At 35.0% G+C, this 23,960-nt stretch overlaps 2 protein-coding genes across 2 annotated transcripts; both read left to right on the forward strand.

Annotated features, from left to right (window-relative positions):
- Positions 1 to 591: 591 nt before the first annotated feature.
- Positions 592 to 16,064, forward strand: LOC104239780 (uncharacterized). The gene is made up of 14 exons (XM_009794500.2): positions 592 to 867; positions 970 to 1,051; positions 1,460 to 1,570; positions 3,207 to 3,304; positions 3,411 to 3,494; positions 3,887 to 4,023; positions 7,283 to 7,355; positions 7,439 to 7,484; positions 8,875 to 8,984; positions 9,209 to 9,316; positions 9,417 to 9,476; positions 9,750 to 9,811; positions 13,230 to 13,545; positions 14,960 to 16,064. Exons 1-14 carry the CDS (start codon positions 796 to 798, stop codon positions 15,848 to 15,850), a joined length of 2,250 nt encoding a protein of 749 aa, XP_009792802.1. The 5' UTR covers positions 592 to 795; the 3' UTR covers positions 15,851 to 16,064.
- Positions 16,065 to 19,422: 3,358 nt separating this feature from the next.
- On the forward strand, positions 19,423 to 23,150 carry LOC104239770 (G2/mitotic-specific cyclin-2-like). Its single transcript, XM_009794494.2, has 11 exons — positions 19,423 to 19,784; positions 19,950 to 20,088; positions 20,197 to 20,253; positions 20,354 to 20,399; positions 20,518 to 20,670; positions 20,761 to 20,883; positions 21,692 to 21,781; positions 21,868 to 22,089; positions 22,181 to 22,279; positions 22,481 to 22,659; positions 22,755 to 23,150. Exons 1-11 carry the CDS (start codon positions 19,730 to 19,732, stop codon positions 22,900 to 22,902), a joined length of 1,311 nt encoding a protein of 436 aa, XP_009792796.1. The 5' UTR covers positions 19,423 to 19,729; the 3' UTR covers positions 22,903 to 23,150.
- The last annotated feature ends 810 nt before the right edge of the window (positions 23,151 to 23,960 follow it).

Below are 23,960 nucleotides of genomic sequence, written 5' to 3' on the forward strand. Positions count from 1 at the left end.
GTTAATCCAATAGTTGGATCAGCAACTTAAAAATTTACCTGAAAATAGGCTTCTCAAGAAATGTCAGTACTATTCACTAGTAGAAGTTTGAATTAAATCATTGGTTCTGCTAATAATCTTTACTAAATTACCACTTTTATTAATTAAACTTTGCTTTTATATATATATATATATTACAAACTTACTCATACATAAAGAGAGAGAAAAATATTACAGTATATATATTCCGAAATGAGAGCAGAGAAGATAAGCATAGCATGTGAAGCCTCTGCAAGAGGAGAGAAGTTTAGCACAAAAAGCCAGAAGTGAGGGAACAAAAGCATTAAATTGATTGAGTCCAAACAAAAACATTAATATGATTTATACAAAAGGAGAAGGAAGAAGTCTGACGAAGATATTAAAAGAGAAGAAGAGAAAAAAAGGTAAAGGGTATAACTAAATACCTTGATTGAAAACACTAATAATCGATTGAGAGTCTTTTAAGGTAGAATGTATATATTTTGTAAATAAAATTTGTAAAAGTAGGATAATTTAGTAAACATAAACATTTAGGGCGATAAAGTTTTAAATAATGTATAAAAATAAAAAAATCCATTTGTTAAAACGTTTGAAGCCCAAAATACAAGTACCAAAATCGTACCGGTGACTCGACCGTGACCTAAATCAAGCCGGCAAACGTTGGTTTTGTTGTTGGCACCAGACATCTAACCGACGACTATAAAAAGAGCCAAAAGAGGTGCGGCTTTCTTGATCCCGCGCTCAAATAGCAACAATGCTCCTAAAAATGTAAAATTCATGGCCACGCTAACCCAACAAACCAAAGGCAATTCCTTGCTGTCGCGCTTCAAGGCCTTTCTTGCGTTTCAGGTGCTTAGCTTTATTAACTTGTGCATCCACCGTCTATATTGTTTCATTCAGGCAAATTGTCGAACAGTTTATAACATTCTTGTATAACTTGCTGTGTTCCAGAAATATAAGCACACGTTTTCTCAAGATAGACGTCGGAGACGGCACCCTGCTGATATGGGTTCTGACTCTGTGGTCGAGACAGGTAAATACTGCTTCTTACTTGTTGTCAATGAAAGGAAAAAATGCTTTCTATATGTTTGTCATTGTATAGGATGATTCTGGTTACTTGTGTGGCATGAATGGAACATGTTATTTCTGATGACGTGCTGATTAGCTTCTTGACTGTTCTGGGAAAAATGAATCATTAAATGCTTGAGATGTTATTCAAAACATTATTAAGTTGATGTGTCCCACCAAGAATTTGAAGTAAATTCCTTACAAATTAGTGTTAGCAAGCACGTGCCCCGTTAAGTCCAATTTTCTAATGAGCAACGCATATAAGAGTAGGTACTTTTGTTTTATTGCATTAGGAGACATGATGGTTCAGAATTAAGAAGAATGTTATTTTATGTAATTAGGAGTAACCCTATGATTTGTGATGATGATGCAGGTGAAATTGACTTCTCAAAGTGGAGGAAGCTTGACTCAAGGAACTTTGGGATAAGTAGCTCAAGGATACCAGCATCTCCGTGGATTGTGCTGAAGGTTCTCCAAAGTCAAGGTGATACTTAATTGCTCAAATGGTGCTTAGTTCTTTTTCTAGATTTCTCAGTTGTGTTCACAGAACTGCAGGACTTCAACATTATTAATTCGCTTAAGAAAGGAAAAAGAAAAGGTAATGACAGTTCACTTATGAAACATAAAAATAAGAAGTGTGAATGGACAAAATCTGCCTTTATTGTGGTATTTGGAGTTAAATATATTCTTGAAGCTAATAAAAATAAAATCAATAACAAATTTAGAAATTTACCTCCTCGCCCCAAACAATGTGAATTTTGGATGCATAAATACAGATTTTCCTTATTTTTCCACTCTCTCGATAAAAGCAATTATGACACCGAGTGGTGTGTATGATCAAGAATTGAAACCACTTATCCCCTTATATCTGAATATTGCTTGGTGGATTAGTCGATGTTGGGGCAAGGTGGGCCGTACAACTCTCATAGATAAAATCTGAATATTGCTGAAGTGTCTTAATGTATTTCCATAAAATCCATGACTCCTAAGTTGGTGTTCCCGAATTTCATCCAGAATATTTTAAAAGCTCTCCAAAACTGGCAAGTAAAGATAAAAGCTACTACTTCTGGGGTTGTAGTTTACACCAGACCTATTTGAACAAAACATGTGGCACATGACTGGTAAAGGGTAGAAAATATAAAATCTCACAGCTTCCCAAAGCCAATCAAGTTCTTCACGAAGGCACTGATTTACGATTAATTTCAGAGTTGGAATCCAGGAAGGCGGAAATGAAGTCATTTGATTCGATTCTTTGAGTCTTTGACTTGACAGTGGAAGTACATCATCTATTAATAATACAATATGGTAAGAGTACTAATGTGCAAATACTAGCTAGTTTATTTTTTGATAAGTCAAATACTAGCTAGTCTATTATTCTTCATTTTTTAAGTAAAGTAAGGTAAATTAATTAAAAATAAAGTACCAAGAGGTACTAGCCTATTATTCATCTTTAAACATTAGCACTACATATAGGATTCATTCCATCAATATCACACCTGTCCATTTTGATGATACTAGTTATTTTACTCTGTGTAGAAGCTTCTTCATGAACACAGAGTCACACTCAAGATATGAAGCCCGGTGCTTTTGTTAACAACAGTACGAATTCCGTCATCTACAAACATATAAATATTTAGTTGGGAGGATATCTGGGATCAAGTCCCAAAGGATTTTGTTGTCCCTTTTGGGAAGAATCATAACGTTCAAACCTATTTCAGATTCTGGAAATCTTATTGGTACACTTTAGAATTACAAATGAGATATTGGGTTAAAGATAGCCACTATATAAGCTCCCAATAAATTGTAGTTTGCATGGATAAGGAGCCACAAAATAAGATACTAGTTTGATTTCACTTATCCAAAAAAAAAAAAAAAGATACTAGATTGATTTCATTTTTCTTGTGGCTTCAGGAAATCTTTTAACCATTGTCTTGGTGCTACCTAGTCTGCATGTGTGTTTGTTATGTGTGTGTGTATATATATATATGTGTGTGTGTATGTGTGATCACACACACACACACACACACACATATATATATATATATGAGATCATAGAGATACTTCAGTTTTCCATCTCACTGTGTGAAGATTAGCATTTGACAAAAAGTTGCAATATACAGGTTTTGAAGCATACCTTGTTGGTGGATGTGTCAGAGATCTAATTCTCAATAGAATACCAAAAGATTTTGATGTAATCACAACTGCAAGGCTTTCACAGGTCCTAGATACATTCAAAACATTATCCTAATTATGAGCCAGTCATGTTTTCTTTCAACTACTCGTCAGCATGATTTGATATTTATGTCGTGTTCCATTTGACATAGATAAGAAGGCATTTTGATCGTGCTGAAATTGTTGGACGACGGTTTCCAATATGTAGAGTACATGTCAAAGGTTCTGTCGTGGAGGTTGGTGCAGCTTTATCCTATAGATCTGTTGCATATTCTATACTTCTATTTCTTTTTGCATGGGCATGGTCTGTTTCACAGTTGTATACTTTATCTTTCTTTTTTTTAATAATATGAAAATCACTAAAGGGCTTTGGGAAGTGACAAGTGGTTGAGTCTTGCGATTCAAATTGATAGGTTTACTGTTTTCATCAAAATATATTGTACACTGCTTAAGAAAAGGAGAACACCTATTGAAGAACTTCCGTTGGTGTCTGACCTCCTTTTAAACTTATATTGGATAGGTAATAGGTCTGAAATCCTTTTCTCCTAGATGCCTAGATATGTTGGCTATCATCTTTCAGACACTATACAACTATAACTAATGAAGAATTTGGGTTTCCGTCTCTCAGGTGTCAAGTTTTGATACCGTGGCAAAGCAAACCGGAAAAAGAGAGGAACTTTTCATTCCTAAAATGCCAAAGGGATTTTATAAAAAAGACTTCATTCTCTGGAAGAATTCCATGCACCGAGACTTCACTGTTAACAGGTATCTCTTTATTTTGTTTCCTTTAAATTATTCCCAGAGAAGGGATGCTCCGGAAGGCTTCATAGGTTGTTTTGTTCTACTGCTGGACTCAAGTTTGTTTTGGTTTCGAAAAAGCCTGTTCTCCTTCCCATTCTGCCAACCGAAAGTGAATATCTATGGAGAGTTGGAGACAGCCAAAGGAAAGCTGAAAAATTTAAACTCATAACACCTAATTGTTGTTTTAATCACACATTTACATTTTATTTGATTAGCTGGTGCTGATCTACGCTCAGAAAATAATGGAAAAAATATAATTGCAGAAATATTAGTGAGCAAAGGTCTTGACAAAAAATGGAGGATTGTAGTGTGGTATAGAGGTGGCAGTCACTTAGAGGCATGTGGTGCAATGCCATGCTTGATTTCTCCCTGTTGTGGTCCTCAGTGAATATCTAGAAACCCAATATGGCGCCTATTTGTGTTGTAGAATCATAACCTTCATCTTTAGCAACAGACAAGTTATAAAAGTGAAAGGTAGTGCAACAACTGCGTTTTCCACCTTGTGGGATCCTTGGGAGGTGGTGCTACAATGTTCTCGTGTTTGATTCCCTGTGTCAAGTCTTTGATGACATCATAATTCAATTGAAGATCTACTTATGGATGAATCATCAAATTTTGTCCACATCCTTTTGGATGGGAAATTGGCTGAGATAGAAAAAGCATTGCCGTGTGTAGAGCTGCAATTAAGAAGTTGGAAGTTTCTATTGGTCACTTTCTTAGAACTTGAAAAGTAGAGGTAATGAAGTATGAGAAATCGTTGGCCTAGTAAATGGTTTAGTTATAGGTGCAGCCACGCAAATTGTTAAAAAAGGTCTTGTAGCTATACTAGATTACTGGTTGAGTTGATTCTGTCAGTTTGATCTTATCATTTGGATCAGTGCATAGAAAGAAAGAAAAGATGAAAAGCTGAACATAGTAGGCGGCGTTGTTATTCTGAAAGCAAGTCTGTTGTTGATTTGGTTTTGATATTTGGAAATCAATGTGTTTTTGAGTTTTATTTAGGAAACAGTTGCACTGTAGGCAAAATTAATAGATTAAAATCGCCAAAAATCTTTATTTTCTTTAAAATGTATTTTTGAACCGCCAAAAGAAACGGTTTTTAAAAACAAAAACCCGCACGAGGAAGAAAGAGAGCTCCATTGTTTTCCCGTAAGCAATGGAGGTAGTTGCAAGAGGATTGTTTTAGTTCTCAGAACTGGTCAGAAACTTTCCGCAATTCTCTATTCTGATTGAACTATTAAGGATCAGTATTATTGGAGGGACTGTTTGCATGTTAACCTTGATCTCTTGGAGTTTTCATTTGTTTCCTACTCTCATAATAACCACTTGCTTTCCATTACTCTCCTTGGGATGGATAGCACGACATTTGCATTGGCAAGAAGAATCACATGAAAGCATGGAAAACAAATATTTTGTTTTTTACATCAAACTGGGAAAAAGTTGCTCAAAAAGTTGTTAAGTTAAAACCTGTTCTGCATGAGTTTTGTAAGGCCTTTCAAAGGCGTTGATAAAGGTATTGGACCACTAATTGGCTTAAGGTTTTAGGTTGAATGCTCAATTGTTTCACGGGTTATTAGAGTCAACATTTGGTAAGTTCATTCTGACACTTGTAAATTTGCATCAAGTTCACGTGTGGCCACAAATTCAAGTTATACATGCATGAGGATGTTGAGTTGTATAATTGTCCTGTGTAGGGACTTCCAAGAGGTTTATGAAGGCTTTGAACTTTCGTCAGTAAATCTTCTTGTATATGTTTATATTGAATAACAGGCAAAATAATTTTCCTTTCTACTCCACTCATTGCCTTAAGGTTTTGGTTGGATGCTCAACTTCTTTCACAAAAACAAATACCTGTCCAACTCTATGAGTTGTTGTAGTGGCCCCTCTAAGTGCCTTCTCTTAAATCCTTATGGACCTCCTCATGTATTGTTGCCTCTTAACTGTTTGGGGGCGTTTGGTAGGAGATATAAGAATAATATTGAATAGGGTGTATTAGTAATGCTGAGATTAGTTATGCTGAAATTATTTCTTATCTACTGTTTGGTTTGGTGTATTAAAGCATTGCTTAATTTCTAAAAAATTGGTTGTTTACAAAAATACCCTCCACATTCTTTAACTTTGTACACTATTTTTAATGCAACAGTTTTATTACCCTCACATTCTTTTTTCTCTCTAAAGCCAACTTTTTTTTACAGGGAACAAAATTAAAAGAGAAAACTAATTGAAATATTAAAGTTAAAAGAGAAGAAAAATTTAATTGATGTGACATATAATACAAAAGATCAATTATTAAAAAAATGGGTAGATTTTTAACAAATAAAGAAAACTCCACTTTATACTTTGAATGAATTCAAAACCAAAATTAGTATTAAATATGAATTTGTTTTGATTATAATAGAATGCTAAAGGGGAGAAATTAATTAAAATCACAATATAAAAATATACAAAATATAGCGGAAAGTATTTGGAATAGGTTTTGAGGGATTTGAGGGGCAATTATGTCTTTAACCATGTTTATGCAAGTATTAAAAACTCTTGCATTGCTAATACCATGGTTTGCTATGTATTAGTCATACATAGGATAATACTTGTATTAGTTATATATATGTTGAAAAATGTACCAAACAAGGGATTAGTAATGCACAAAGCTAATGCTTGCATTGTTTTTTCTAATACCTCCTGCCAAACGACCCCTTAGTGATATGTCAATTGGTAATGTTGTATTAGAGCATTCTACCAGTTTGTATAGTTTAGTTAGACAATTCTTTTGGTCTTAATATGACTCTACTTATTAGACTATCATTTTTTTATGACTCCACTTAATAGAAGAAAGGATTCTTGTATCACTTACCCTCTATATTAGTAGATAAAGTAGTGACATCAATTTTTAATACGAGTATCCTTACTAATTTGCCTCAGGCTTATTATTAATTTGTTATTTACAAAGTTATCAATGGGCATATGCATTTAACATATTATAGATGACTTTGGAAGAAATACAGTTTATACATGCTTTGTCTGCAGTTCAAAAGTCTATAGTTTTTTGCTTGTTTCTACATACTTTCTTGATTCTTTTGGTGGTTGATCGGATCTCTTAATTTGTTAAATTTGTGGTGCTGCTTTATTTTGTTTTGTTTTGTGTGTGTGCGTATAAAATTGTGGAAGCAATTTATTGTGGTGGTAATGAACTCATTTTTTGTGTTTGTAAAATTTGTGGAAACAGTTTATTTTTCGATCCATCCGTGAATAGAATCTACGATTATGCCGATGCAATGGTGGACTTAAAATCCTTACAGGTGAAATTAATTTACAAATATGTAAAGGTCCAACCTTTTGATGTTTTAGGAATTTACGAAGTCTTTTTGTCATATTTATGCAGTTAAGGACTTTAATACCAGCACACTTGTCATTTGAACAGGATTGTGGTAGGTGCAACTATTCTAGAGATTTGCCTTAACTTGAGAATTAGAACTATATTTCAAGCATTCTACTTTGATATTGATCCTTCTGTATTTTGTTTATGTAGCCGGCCTCAACTAGTCTGCGCTTTGAGTTCTAGTTGTTGATAACTTGATGTATAGTTCTTCAAGATGACAAAGAAATATAAGCCGAATATTACCAGATTTATAAAAAAAAGTTATTTCCGGATTTTTTTTACTCGGTTTAAAATCTAATACTCCCTCCGTTTCAATTTATGTGAACCCATTTGACTGGGCACGGAGTTTAAGAAAAGAAAGAAGACTTTTGAACTTGTGGTTTAAAATGAGGCACATATATTTTGTGTGACTATAAATCATTGCATAAAGGTAAATTGTTTCCAAATAAGGAAAGGGGTCGTTCTTTTTGGCACGGACCAAAAAGGAAATAGGTTCACATAAATTGAAACGGAGGGAGTACATGTTTTTGATTGTACATGGTATGTCCAGTTTTTAATACAACAATCGAAATGCCCCACCAAAAATAGATAATGCCCTAAATAACTCAACAGTTATTATTCATTATGTTACAAATCTTTTATATTATAGCTCTTGCATAACTTGTTTGTGAACGGAAGGATCACTCAGTATTAAATCTTTAGTACGGATTGTACTATTATATAGACTATACGTTAAATGCCAAGTAGCTTGTCGCCATGGGTTCTAATTGAATTTAAGGTGATTGTGTGGAGATGAAGTTGGGCTTTGTGGTAGCTGTTGTTAGGTTTTTAGACAAGGGGAGGGGTCATTCTTATTGGGATTGGGTCTGAAGTGAGGGGGTAACATGTTGTTGAAGGGGAATGAGAGTAGGGTGTTTAGGTGCCCCAGGAGGAATGAGGAACAAGGATATTTGGAAAGGGGCTTGTTGTTTCACAGAGAGAAAGATCGGCTTTGGTGCTTGTGAGGGGAAGAGTGCCAATACTGTGCTGGTGAGAAAGGGGAGAGTTGTGCTTGAAGATGCGTGCGATAATATTCCCCAGGTGGATTGCTATACTCTGCATGTGGGTTGGGGGAGGTGGAACATGGCATTCTGCCTAAACTTGGAGGTAGCAAGAAGAGTTGAAGTTTTTGAGGGACAAGTTTTTATGGAAAACGTCATATTCTTCAATCCATCACTTGAAAAAGAATATTCTTTATGTACTTAAGTGAACATTCGTATGTAAGGCCAATGCAAAAAGTGTTTTCAGTGGTTTACTAGTTAGAGTAAGTATTTCCAAAAGTTGGGGGAGGTCGGAGGACTGTTGAATTGAAAAATTTAATAGGGGTACATGAGTTTAACCCTAATGCCTTTCTTTTTTAAATTTTGATGAAACTGATTCTGGATTTTCTTTCTCCTCAGCGAGGATGCTGCGCGGCTTGAGACTGGCTGCTCGCCTTAAGTTGTCCTTTTCAAAGGATATTGAAAATGCTATGCACAAACTCTCATCGTCCATAATGAAATTGGACAAGGTATGAACGATGAATTCTATGAAAACAAGCATTAACTTATTTCATAACTTCTGTTTGTTCTTTTACCCCTCCCATTGTTAGTTTTCTCTATGCTATCATCCTTCTTCTCATTGCTTGATATCCGTGATGCTAAAAACGGTTCCTAACCACAAAGGAATCTCTCTACAAAACTGCTTCATGGTTAATAGTTTTTCTCTGCATGGCCTTAATTTTTTCTTGTGCAGTCTAGACTAATGATGGAAGTCAACTATATGCTGTCTTATGGAGCTGCAGAGCCTTCTCTTTCTTTACTTCAGAGATACAACATCCTTGAGATGCTACTACCATTTCATGTATGCCATATTGTTCCATCTCATTTTGGTTTGATGTGAATTCTATGACTTTTTGGTTCAGGATAGTAAGCTTATACTTGAGTAAATGTGTCATTTACAGGCAGCGCACCTTACTCAACAGTCTAACAAACAATTGGGTGAAAGTTCTGCTATGCTGATGGTATGATCTTCCTATCTTGTGTTGTTTTTTTACTCTACAAAATTGTATAGTTCCTTCTATGTGCTTCCTCACTTACTGATGTCAACTCTTCCAATGCTGTCTATGTATTTTCTCTAGAGTGCTTGTTCACATGCATCCTCCTGAGATTTTTTCCCATGTGAGCGCATGCACACACTTGTGTCTGGGCATATTTGTCTTTTCACCTTATGCATGTTTTGTTCAGTTTTCAGTAGTGTTTCACGCATTGAATTTATTGGTCTGAACATTTTGCAGAAACTATTTTCCAGTTTGGATCAATTAGTCACCTGTGGTCGACCTTCTCATGATAGTTTGTGGTAAGTTCAGTAGCTTCTAGACAACATCGATGATAGATATTTCGTGTGACTTCATATGTTCATTGAATTAAAGAATGTGATCTGACCTTGTTAATTGATATCTTTTGGTTCTTTTCTTTTGGTGGGTGTTTTTTTATCACCCCTCCAATGATTATTGCAATTATCTGCGCCTGCAACGATAGTCCATATACTGCAGCAGCTCTCTTGTACGAGTTGAATGTTTTCCATTTTATTTGACATCACTTTCAGAAATATGGTTCTCTGAAGGATTTTTTTCTTTCGTCATTAGTGTTATCTCAGTTCCTTGTGTATCACTTTCTTCCAAAAGAGATGGTCGTTATCTTTGGCTATTATTCTTGTAGTGCTTACTGACACTTCGAGAACTTTATTCATATATGAGTCGTTCTTCCGTGGTTTTAGACCCCTCTGTTTTATGCCTTTATTATTTCTATCTTGTTCTATCAACATTCATACCTACTAGCTTTATGAGAGAACTATTCTTTTTCCTTAGTCCCAAGTGTTGATGTTGGCAGTTGATATCATTGTTTGACTACTAAAGGTTCTGTGTTATTATAGCTTAGGGTTGAATATTTGGAGTTAACTTTTGATTTCTTTTTATGCTTTGAAGTAAACAAGTTTTTAATCTTTCATTTGGGATGTTGTCCTATGTCTACTACCTTTATATCTTTCATTTGTGATGTAAGTTTTGTTTGGTTTAAGATCTCCCTTGTTTAAGGTTTCTCATCAATCAGAGGCCAGCTGTAATGTGTTTTTGTTTATAAGCATTGGCAAAACTGGAAATTAGGGGTGGGCATTCGGTATTTCGGTTCGGTATTTAAGAATTTCGATTCGGTATTTCGGTATTCGGTTTATCAATTGTGTATACCAAATACCGTACCAAAGTATTCCGGGACGGTTCGATATTTCTTATTTTGGTTCGGTACGGTTTTGGTTTAATATTCGCTAAATAAGCAACACTAACGAGTGACAATAATCGCTAAACTTTATCACAGTGAATTATTCTTACAGTGGCTACTGCAACCCTCTATGCTTACTGCTTAGGATTTTGGAGTTCTCTTTGCAAGAAGTTGCTCATGAATTGTTAGATTGCGAGTACTATGAGGTTTAATTGATCGTTCAAGCCATTGACTAACAAATTGTATTTGCTAGAATTGAAACGCTGCATTGATTTTGTTTGTATAATGTCATAGGCATTGCTTCATTTCTTTTGTTATCTATCATATAAATGGCCCTGCACCCACACGACAATTCCCACAGAAAAACTGGACGGGACAATATGTAATTCCGTTAATCTCTCCCTTGGTCTTGAAAGTTCTCCAGCTCATTCCTTTTGTTGAGAGTAATGTTTAGCCAAGGAGCTTAAAAAAGATGAGCAGAAGAGAAACTCAAACGTATCCTTTGGATTGGAATGATACAGAGAAGAGAAACTCTATTCTTTTCCATTGCACAGCTGATCAGTCTACATGCCAATCAGTCTACAAACGTGTTCTTGGCTGCAAATTTTTTCTCTGAAAATGGCCAAGTTTAATGTAAAGAAACCAGAGGATAAATCTTGAAATGGATGAACTGGGAATGAGCAGAAAACACAGGAGGAAGAGGAAAACTGTCTCTTGATTACAAAATTCCCTCTCAAGAGATTGTTTCAACATGTGGGTAAAAGTTACGAACCTGTTGAAGTTGAAGATTGAAGATTGTTTCTCAGTTCTCACTTCTCTGAGTTCTCTCACAGGTCACAGCCGTCAGCCGATCTCTTCAGTCTTCAGTATAGGTTTCTAATTACCAATTGCAAGTGAAAGTGAAAGACTGAAAGTGTGAAACTAGGGTAACTGGGGTCTGGGTAAGAGGGTAAGAAAGTGAAAGAGGGAAAGAGGCCTAGTAGTCTTATTGGGTTGAGCTCCTAGAGAATTAAAATTTTGGGTCGGGCACTTGGGCTGGGCAGTGTATAGGTCCTACATGATCTTTAAAAACTCGGTATTTCGGTATACTGAATTGTCAAGATCCTAATATCGAGGACCGTACCGTTAATATCGAAATACAGAAAATTTAGTACCGAATTGAACCGAAATACCGAAAAAAGTGAAACCGAAATACTGAATTATTTCGGTCCGGTTCGGAATTCGGTTTTTCAGATTTTATGCCCACCCCTACTGGAAATACCTCTTCTGTTTTTTTGATTTGCACCGGGTGTCCGAGTCTCTTCGAGCCCCGACTATTCCCGGGGGTGCACAGGCCCTCGGCAAGGAGTTTCCCGCAAGTGCACCGCGGTTAATTCAGGTTTTACCCAGTCCGATGGCCCTCAGAAATTGTTTGCACCCAGTGGTTTTAGGAACTTGCGTTTCGCTCACACATGCTAAGAAAATTCACACTGAATCCAGTGATGAACATGGTAACAAGGCCAGCTGTAACTTTTTTGTTTGTTTGTTTATAAGCATTGGCAAAACTGGAAATATCTCTTCTGGTTTTAGGAACTTGCGTTTCACTCACACATGCTAAGAAAATTCACACTGAATCCAGTGATGACATGGTAACAAGGCAAAGAAAATAGTATGGGATTGCATTTTTGTTCTGCTTCTGGAAAATAAAAACCACACAAGCGAAGATAAACACCCTAATCAAGTTTTCACCTTGCTGGCTTATAAATATAAAAAGAAAGAGAGGGAAGGAGGGAGGGACTGATAACCTAAATTGTCATACTAGTTCAACAAGCAAATCCATAGGAAAGAACTGCAGCACCGGAAACAGAAATTGAGCTATCTTCATTTTGTTTTTATACTTTGTGTTCACATTCTGGACCCTCCTTGTCGAATATCGTGCTGCATTTTCATGATATGAAAAACCTAAGTTGGGATCATCACTATGAATAAGCTTCATTACTTAAACGAATAGTAACCTTTCTTGTGCCGCTTAGATTGGTACTTCTACTCTATTTTTTGCATTTAGAATTTTTGCTTTTAAATTGTTTTAGGAGCATTGTGGACATCTTAAGTGTTGAAGAATCTCTTCGTGTATGTTCAGTGTATGTTCAGCACGTAGGGAGTATGATGGTAGATGTAAGCAGAGCGAAGGTAATGGCATGACCATTATTGTCAATTGCTTAATTATAATTTTCAGCGTGGAGTATTTCATGGTTCTATAGTGCATGTTGACTACATTCAGCTGTATGAAACCTGGGGAGTCATGTTACAATAAATAGTTCACTATCAGCATAGCAGCTCATAAATCATAATCTGGCTTTCTGCAATCAAACTGGTGGATTTCTACTGTTTCTCAGATCATTGTGTTATCACCTTTTGGAAGTCTATTAGATGACTCAGGCTTGAGCTAGTTTCGAGAAATTGGCTTGTAGTGACTAGTATTCTTGACAATATTTTTCTTTTTGATTGATGTATGTGCGCAGGGTTGCACTTTTGGCATTTCATCTGGCATTAATCACTAAACCTCAACAGGCATTTGTTGTCCTGACGTTTGCTTCTGTGTTGTACCATGGAAATTGGAAGGAAGGTGTTAAATTTGCTAAAAGACATTCTGATGCTGCAGCTATTTATGCACCTGAAATTTCAGATTCTCAAGGCTCCTCCACATCAGATGATGAGCTTGCGGATAGAGTTACAGAGCTAGCAGTGCTAGTGAAAAATTCTTTAGACATTTTGACTGATAAGGACAGCCTCCGGGACGCAATGTCCAAGTTTCCAGGTTCCCCATGCTCTGGTTTGGTGAGTATACCTACTTTGGTTTCTAGATCTAGTTTGAGGCAACTTGTTAAACCGAGCTGGCCTAGCTGTTTTGTTAAATATTATTTTATTGAGCACTCCATATATGTGTTCTGTACCCTTGTCGCGCTTTGGAGTAAGTAATGTGAAAAAAGTAGTATGTCCATTTGATGCAGCTTTTTCACCTGAGAATCAAATTGACCATTTTTCTTCTGAAAGTGGGCACTGATTTAGTCATCTTCTGAATATACTGGAAAATTAATTTAATCAAAGTCTAATTTCACAATTTGACAATTTGTTTGTTGAAATTGTGGGATTAAACTGGGCCGTTGTTGTTGTTTGTTGAAAAAGTACAAGTGAGCTTTTAAAAAATAAAACTAACCTATTTTCCTCTCAAAAGTGGACCATGTCATATAAAATGGGACAGGGAGAATTAGCTAGTTATAGGAATCTCGGAGTTTGTGAAGAACATTCTCTGTTAGTTTCTATCTATTAGCAGGTATGATGGACAGAATGACTTGAAACGCAATTGAGTTCTAATTTCTTGGTGAAATCTCTTTGCTAATCCATATTACACTTGGTCATAATTTAATGGTAAGATCCCAGATTGCAGAATCTGGAGGCGGGTGTTTGGACGACTTCCCAAGAGATAAACTCGAAACAGTTAGCCTTATTTTCCATACAATTACCTTATTTGTTAGTTCTTATTTTCCATACAATTACCTTATTTGTTTATACCTTGAGGGCTACACGTTTATAACCTTTTTGAAGCTGATGTATTGCACTGTTTTCCTTTTTGAAGCTGATGTATTGCACTGAAAAACAGTGCTTAAAATGATATAAACCATGCTGCCTACATAGGTTCTGAAGTAGTATTAATTTGGAGGGTATGAGTGATCAGACCATCTTTTGGTTTAGGAAAGCTAGTTTTTTACATTCATGGGGAGCTGATTCCCCCGGTTTTCTATAAAATTTGTCTTTGGAGTAAAAGAATTGAGTTTCCTGCAATTAAGAGGACCTCATATTTCTAGGCCTCGTGGAAGAGTGTTCTTTATCTGGTTACGACATGAATGCTTTCATTTAACTTTTCCAGGAAGTTTGGACTAGTTGCACTTGGAATAAAATTAACGCTCTTTCCCTTCACAGCTAAAAGGCTGAAATATATTCATTGGGAAATCACTTCAGCTCTTATATTAAAGAGATGGGGATTTAGCGGAAGCTCCTGTCTCTGCCGACAGTATCTATTTTGTCATGATTTTTCTTCTTGCCGTGAGGAAAGTAGGAGAACAGCAAACAGAATCTAACAATTGTTAATTTCCTGGAGAAATTTTTTATGGGTTACTAAGCCTGTGATGGTAATTACTATAATATTATTGTAGAGATTGTTTGACTATTTAATGAGATATTTTATATTCAGGTATTTGTATCGAAGAAAATGGGGAAGGGCGTTGAAGTAATTTTTGACATTCTTGTGGAAGATGTTACGTCTCTTAAAACCAGGAGGAATAGTTTCAAAATAGATTATACTCTGCTTGGGAAAGGACAAATGCGTGAGACAAGGTTTGTTCTTGGCCAAATCATCCTTGATACTATAGCTCCTGGGATCATTCCAGGTGGTGAAGTGATTAAAAACGAGAAACATACGCTGGTTAAAGTTGACGCTCAATCGAGTGTAGATGATCCAAGGGAAAATATTGGTGGAAATGTGGAGTTAAAGAAGCGGAAGTTCCAGTGTGAAGATGATAATCAGCCCACTGCAAGTTATGAAATTAAACACAATAGAACTGAGAAGCGAAAGTTGATTCAAAAGGGGAGCTTTGCTTTAGAGGAGGTAGTAACTAAGAAGCAAAAGTCGGTTATTGCCCAGCAATCCAAGAGCAAGGCTGTTGAGAAGCGGGATTTGATTGAATATGACGAATCTCTTAATCAGAAGCTAGATAATGAGGATGCTATAAATAAGAAGAAAGCTAAGGGTGAACATGGTGAGTTGCCTCAGGATGAAATAAAAATGGTTCTTGAAGGGGCGATGCATAAAGTGCTGCGTCACAAGATTGAGCAAAAGGGAAGCAATAAACATCAGCAGACTGCCGTAAACCAATTAAAGCTTTTACTCGACGTTGACAATGGTGTGACTAGCAAGCAGCACAATTCCAAAGAGAAGAGTGATTCTTCACAAGAACAGAATGAGGAAAGGAACGAGTCATTAGATAGCAGAAAACAGAATTCGCAGGGGCGTAATTTGTCTTCGGATAAAAATAGTAAACCAAAAGCAGCAGGTAAAAGAACACTTTCAAGTCTTTTCAGGTGAGTTTAACTTTGCATCTTGTAAATTATATCTTCTTCAAAAGGAGGAAGAGCAATACTAAGAGCTGTGTCTTACCTTGTTCCTATTTTGCCATAGGGTATTAGATTTCATGTACATGGCAATTGATCGTGCTAATTGGTCGCGGTTGTTTTTGACAGTGACATAATATTTCTTAATTAGTATATTGGAATTGTAGTAGTTCATATTCATGTTTGAAGTACTTCTTGTCATTCATTTTATGGCAAGTCTGTCTCCAGTGATTGATTATGATTTATGTCCAAGTACGTGGCTTGGGGATGGGCTTCCATTTTCATGGGTCCGTGAATTATTCTACGTCGTTATTTGAATTTATTGAATCTGAAGCACCAATTGAGTGATGCTATTCAAACTCGAGTATCTCTGACCCACCCACTACTAACTCTTCCGGATTTCTTTTTCCAAACTCTCGATCAATATATTCTGAAGAATTCGGTATTATAATTTCGGAATTACAGCGGGAAAAAAAAAGAAAAGGAAAAGTAAAGTAGTGATAATCAAAATAAAATGATTCACGTATCCCATTCGAAGGAAAATAGTGAAGGCGGAAGGAAGTTTCTCTTTTCTCTCAAATAGTCATTAGATTATAACTTTAATTCCACCCTGCAAAATAGACCGACTTTCAAGATTGGCATTATATAAATATGTTGAAACACAGCATGCCTGCTACGCTTATTTGGTGCAAACACAATCACATATACGAGAGTAGAGTAAATTTCAAAATTCACTTGCAGACCAAAGGAAGCCAGTGATTCCAAAAGGATTGTAAATTGATAGGTAAATACTCTTTTAAGTTCATTTTACATGTCGTTTAAGGTTTGACAAATTCAGTTAAAAAATTATTTTGTAACATTAGTCATAAAAATCGATTTAAATTACTCTTTATCATACCTCAAACTGAGGAATAACTGCCGAGCGACTTTCTAAAATATTATATAGATCGTTTATTGGAGAAGGGTTGATTTGAAGAGAAAAAACATTTTTTTTTAATTTCCTAAAGTTACACTTATTTTAAACTATAAGTTTGTTTGGACCAGTGTTTTAAAAGGCGTGAGTGTAAGGCGAGTCGTTTTATGCCTCAGCAAGGCGTAAGCCCCATGGACATTTAATTTTTAATATTTTATAAAAAAATATAATTATAGTAAATATTTATAAACATGTAAAATTGCATAAAAATTGAAGAAAACTATAAATATGTAATATATAGATGTGCTCCATCCCCACAAAAAAATAGTCAAAACAATCTAAACTTGAGTCGAAAAGAATAAAGTTTTCTACATGGAGGAACAAAAATGATGACTAACCTGCAATTTGAACTTTGAACTTGCTGCTATGAAGGAGAATGAAGTTCTATTTGTATTTGTAAAAAAAATTAAATATTTGCTGCTTTTGGAGATATTAGCAGACCAGCGGATGAGATAAAGAATTGGAAAAAACCATATATTAGGGCTTTAATCAATAAAAAGGTATTGACTTTTAAATTTAATACATTTCAATTCATTTTTAAATTTTTGAGTAATTACAAGCTGACCCTTGAGAACTCGGGTCATTATATGAATGACTTATTCAACAAATTTTGTTTTAATTTGAAAAAGCCTCTGGGGCTTATGCCTCACTACAAAAACGCGTCTAAAACGCCCGGGCGTACGCCCCGAATTGCTGGGCGTATGCCTCTTGAAATTTTCGCCCCACACCATCGCCTTGGGGCATTTTTGGTGCGACTCGCCCTAAGGCTCGCCCCGGAGCTCGCCCCGAAAATGCCTTTTAAAACACTGGTTTAGACATTTAAATTGATGACAGTTGAAGTTTTTGTCTTTTGTAGACTTCTAAGTACCTGTGTACTCTTTATTACCCTTTGTGCTTGAGCTCACAAACGGTTACAAATTAGATATTTATGTTTTTATTTAAGAAAAGTATGAGAAGACTTTCTTTCAGATTTGTTTTGTTATAAACTTATTTATGATTTGAGATATTATGCTTGTAATTAGATAAAAATGAAAGTTCTATAATGTTCCAAAAGTCCTGTCGTGGCCTTATTTATTGGATGGTGAAAACATAATAACAAAAATTTGCCTCAAATACTCCTTATGCCACACAATTAATGCAAGACCTTTAGCATCTCTCCAAATGATAAGATTAACTGGAAAACATCTTTGTTCATCACATTTGAATTTTATGTTCTACCTACTCTTAAATCAATATATAAAACAAGGAATTTGAATTTCAAATTAAGAATTGCTAAGTTAGTGCCTTGACCAAAAAAAAAAAAAAAAAAAAAACTAAGTAAGTATACTTTGAATTCTGGCTATTTATGGTATATCTACTACATAGATGTTTTAATTAATGGTTAACAATTTAAATAGAAAAAGTCTCAATTTAGAAAAAAAATAAAACACAATTGCAAAAATCTCTTCAATTTTAATGTTTTCTTCTTTATTTTATTTTTCTTGTATTTGTGCATATATGACTTGACCTATTTAATAGCTATACATGATGTAACTTCTTTAAAATTTCTAAACTTTACAGTTAGGTTTGCAAATATGAGTAAACGAGGACAAGCCAACTTTAATAATGCTAACATGAATTAAGCCAATGCTCTTGAAAAGATAATTCCATTTTTCAAAAAACAAGCTGCAAAAAGAAAGAAAGAGATAAAAAAACTCAAATGCAAATTGCTAATCAGTCCCTGGTACTTTATATTCTTAGACTTTCTCCACTAAGTTCTATCAATTTTAAGTTTTCTTTTATGTTCTTCATTCTTTTTTTTTCTTTTTTTCTTTTTATAAAAATTTTGTGGATACAGGGCTAGAACTTATTTGATAGCTACATTACATGTGTGAACCTTTTAAGAATTTTTATTTTTTTAAAATTAAGGTTGCAAATGTTAATATTTGCAATATGCAAGTCAATATCATTATATATCAAGTACCGTTCAGTCCATACTAATTGTACGATAAGGTTACCATTCCAAAAAAAAATGCACGATAGGGTTTCGCACATTTAAAAGTGACTACTCCTTTGAGTTTATAATCGTGTTGTCATAAATTTGTTTATAACGTATAATTAAGGCTGAAATTACAAACACATTTCGACTGATAATTAATTACGTACGAACAACAAAGATGAACTAATCAAGATACTAAGCACACTTTTAACTAACACTTAAACCTAGACACATAAAGGAAAAAAAGGATAGTAGTCATTTCATACACAAAATTTAGTGCCATCCTAGTACTAAGTAGGAGGAGCCAAAATGAAGTGGAGCCCTACACCTCAAAAAGCCCAAAAGTGGGCAAGAGCGCATCTATCTCACCTGTATAGTATACTATGGGTACCCCAATAAGTTAGATTATTAAATGAATCTCTACTATTGTATTAAACTAAGTTGGAAAAATAATTATTCTACGACTATAGTAATTTGAAAGCAACGTATCCTTTGTTACGCCACATGCCACATGAAAATTTTAAGTGACCGTTGTATAGCTGGACTGTAAAAGTCATTTTACATGCTTAATTGGATCCAACGGCCATTTCTTCACTAGCCGTTTCATTTGAATAAAGAGAGAGAGACTGTCTCAGACTCTCAGTGTGTGTGTGTGTGTGTTTTATCAGACAAATACCCATTATTTTCTCACACCCTCATCTCTCCCCTTCCCCCTTTCCCTTTTCCTTTGTTTTTTTATTCTTGTTGTACACTATCTTCTTTGTATTCGAGATTGATCTGGGTCTTTCTGTAGATGCTCTCAGGTTTCAATCTGGGAGCTTTTACATTCTAGTGTAATTAACTGAAGAAGAAAGTTTTCTTTTTAAAAAAGACCCTTTATTTTTTACTATCAAGAAAAAGAAATGGCCATATCTGATGAGAACAATCCTACAATGGTTAAACCCACAAATGTGCAAGGTGACTATTTTGTGATAATCTAGCTCAGATTTAATTTTGTTTTGGGTTCTTTTTTTGGGGTGTAAAAATACTACGTAGCTTTGATATATATATATATATATATATATATATATATATATATATATAAGTGAGTTTCTAAAAAAGTTTTTATTTCTAAAATGATAGGTGGGGCTGGAATGGGTACCAGAAAGTTTGGTGGAGTGGAAACAAGAAACAACAGAAGAGCATTGGGAGTGATTAATCAGAATTTAGTGGGTGGTAGTCATCCATTTCCTTGTGTTGTTAACAAGAGAGGATTATCTGAGTAATTCCCCAGCTTCTATCTCTTAGATATTCAAACTCTTTGACCATCTTTTGACTTTGTTTTTTTTTATCTTAGCTCATTTGGCTGGTTTGTTTTTTTTCCTTTTAGAGCAAATGGAATCTGTGACAAGAATCTTCAAATTCCAGCTCATAGACCTATCACGAGGTTAGACAATTAAAAATTCAAACTTTGTTCTCTTTTTGGTTTTTTGAATTTGGTTTTCAGATCAAATAACTGATAGGTGAATATAACTTTATAAATGTAGGAAATTTGCAGCTCAAATTGCTAGCTCTCAGCAAAATCGCTCCGAGGTAAAAGCTTTCCTTTCCTTAGTATGAAAATATATTTTCTCCTTATTGATGTCTCAGAAAGTTGATATTTTTTCATAAATAATTCTGGGACTAATAATATCTTTGATTTTTTGAACAGGAAAACAAGAAAGCTAAAATAGCAGCAGAAGAATTCAGTATATGGGAGGATATCCCTCTGACAGATGTGGAGGAAAATGAGGCAGCTAAAGATCAACCTGTTCCTATGTCTTTGGAACAAACAGAAACAGTGACTAATGACAAGAATCAAATGGTAAGAAAAAACTTTTGCTGTCCAAAAACTTTTATACTACTAGTATATATCATGCAACTATATTAATTGCAACTATCATAAATGTTATAGGAGGTAGAAATGGAGGATATATTTGAGGAAACTATTATAGATATTGATGGCGACGATGCAAAGAACCCGCTTGCAGTTGTTGAATATGTACAAGATTTGTTTGCCTCCTATAGAAAAATGGAGGTGAGTTTAATTTGCTCAGTAATTACTTTACTAGTTAGCAGTAGTCATAGATCCAAATTTTGTAGGAGCACAAGGTTTATAGCTTTTCTGAGGAGAGTTTCAATTGTAGTAAGGTTATGATACATTTTGAATGTCCAGCAGTTGTTTAAAAAGATTGGAAAAAAGAAAGTTCATAAGTTAGATCCGACATATCACATCTTTTTCCACTGTTTATGTATATCACCTTTACTAGGATAGATTCTATTTTGCTTTTTCAAAAAGGAAAAGTTTTTACACACTGATTTCAAATGGTAGCATCTGTGTTTACTGAAAGTCTTCATGAAAATAATTAAAATTAACGAGTTATGTTACTTGACATGTAAAAAAGGCCAAAATGCTATGGGTTGTATCCCATATAGCCTACAGGAAGCTGGATCTTCTTTATTACTGAAATTACTTGTGCACTTTTTAACACTAATTCTTGAACTTACTGAAAAAAAATATTTGGAAATGTGAAAAGGATTGATTTTTGAACTTATAGGTCCATTGTTCAACATCCTTAGTCGGAGCTCTTTGAGTACTTGGTAGTAAATACAAAACATTTCAACGTGTTTTAACTAATGAAAGTTCTTTGGCATGTCCATTGCCCACAGTTCTTTTACGAATTTTACATTATATGATCAAACACTGAATATTTGTGGTTCTCAAACTTGTTTTGAAGTTTCCATCTTATGTTAGTAAGTCTAATAGTGAACCTTTTTTCAGCTTATGAGTTGAATAATCTTCAATATGTTTTGGGAGTGACAAAATCATTGTACCTTATGTTCAGGGTTGTAGCTGTGTTTCTCCGGATTATATGGCACAACAGTTTGACATCAATGAGAAAATGAGATCCATTCTAATTGACTGGCTCATTGAGGTATAGTAAAGATTTATATAGGATATGCAGAACGTAATAAATTTGCTCAAAGTATGGCGTTAATACTTGCTCATTTTGATCAACAGGTACATCACAAGTTTGAGCTCAGAGAAGAGACTTTGTTTCTGACTGTTAATTTGATAGATAGATTTTTGGAGAAGCAAGGTGTTGTTAGGAAGAAGTTGCAGCTTGTTGGGTTGGTTGCCATGCTATTAGCATGCAAATATGAGGAAGTTTCTGTTCCATTAGTGGATGATTTCGTGTTTATTTCGGACAAAGCCTATTCAAGGAAGGAGGTTCTTGAAATGGTAGATTCTGGTCCCATGATACTTGCAATTAGTATATTTCCGGTATCTTAATTAATATTCTACTAAAGATAGTCTTTTCAATATAATGCAGGAAAGAATGATGCTCAACACACTGCAGTTTAACATGTCAGTTCCAACTGCATATGTTTTTATGAGAAGATATCTTAAGGCTGCTCAATCTGATAGGAAGGTTAGTAGCTGTTGCCGACACTTTTATGTGCTAGTAAAAAATATAGGAACTTCTACTGATTCTTTTTATTTGTACTTATATTGTTTCTATATGATATTAGACTTAAGGTGAGCTGTAAATGGAGCGACATGAATAGTTATGATTTATATAGCCGACTCTCCAAGAATATTTCTCAACTTCTTACTTTCTTGGCTCAAACAGCTCGAGCTGCTGTCTTTCTTCTTGGTTGAGCTTTGTCTAGTGGAATATGAAATGCTCAAGTTTCCACCATCATTCATAGCAGCTGCAGCAATCTATACAGCTCAGACCACACTCTACGGTGTCCAGCAATGGAGTAAGACATGCGAGTGGCATACTAGTTACTCGGAAGATCAACTTATGTGAGTGTACTTAAACTCTCCATTTTGAACAATCCTTCACACTCACTTCTCAAGCTTGCTCTTATTTAGTTACCTTTTTGCTTCTTGTTCATTAGGGAGTGTTCGAGATCGATTGTGAGCTATCACCAGAAGGCAGCAACAGGAAAACTAACAGGAGTACATAGGAAGTACAGCACATCTAAATTTGGTTATGCAGCAAAGTGTGATCCTGCCCATTTTCTTGTGCAGACACAACAACAATAGGGGAAAGGAGCATGTACAGTTATTACTAACTTTATGTGCAATTGGATTCCTAAAGATTTGATTTTAGGAAGTTTCATTGGTATAACGGGTCGGGGTAATAGGAAAAATAACTTAGCAACTGTGGTTGCCCCGGGGAGTTTGATTATTTATCTTATATTGTTGTTGCATTTTACAATGTTCAAAATTTGAACAGGCCTTGATTTCGGTTTCGTTTACAAACAGTAATAAAAAGTCAAAACTTTTCATAATTTTCTTCCGGTGGTTGTTGACTTTTTGAGTCGTTTGGATTGAATTTCTACTTGCTTGCTGCTCTGTTAGTTGTTTCACCAGGCATTGTTACTGTGATCGAATTTACAGTACCTTGAAATTTCATTGACCAACCAGGAATTTTGCTGTTTTAAGTTTGTAGGCTTTGATGATATAAAGTCCAACAATCAATATCAGGAGCGGCAAACGGGCGATTCAAGTCGAATATGGTTCGGATTAAAAATGTGTAATGAAAAACGGATAAATTATCAGACCCGACCTATATTTAACACGGATTAAAAAAGCTTATTCATGACTTCTTGAATATGATCACTTTGGGGAGAATTCCTATTCTCCCAAACTTAAAAACCTCCAAAAGTGACTTCTTGAATATGATCACTTTTGGGAGAATTCCTGGTCTCCCAAACTTAAAAACCTCCAATTTCATTAGTTACTCATTTTCTAAATGAATAATATGATTTTTATTCATATTTGACTCGTTTTTAAAAAGTATAATACTCATTCTTTAGTAAATAATACGGGTGGTTAATTGTTATTTTTAACCATTTTTGCCGCAACTTATCAATATGCGTCGGTTTTGTGGGCCGTTAGTATAAAGGTCCAATCAGTCTTCTTCAGATGATTTGCACAAATAAAAAAGCAAATTCAGTGCAGACATTTAGACTTTGACCCTGTTAACAAAAGGCCGGAGAAAATGAGTCCGGAATCGAAACATCGTTCAGTGCAGACTTTGACCCTGTTAACAAAAAGCAAAATGAGTCTGCAAATTCAGTGCTGACAAAAGAAACGTC

Source organism: Nicotiana sylvestris, chromosome 2 (genome assembly GCF_000393655.2).
Source record: "Nicotiana sylvestris chromosome 2, ASM39365v2, whole genome shotgun sequence".
NCBI lineage: Eukaryota > Viridiplantae > Streptophyta > Magnoliopsida > Solanales > Solanaceae > Nicotiana > Nicotiana sylvestris.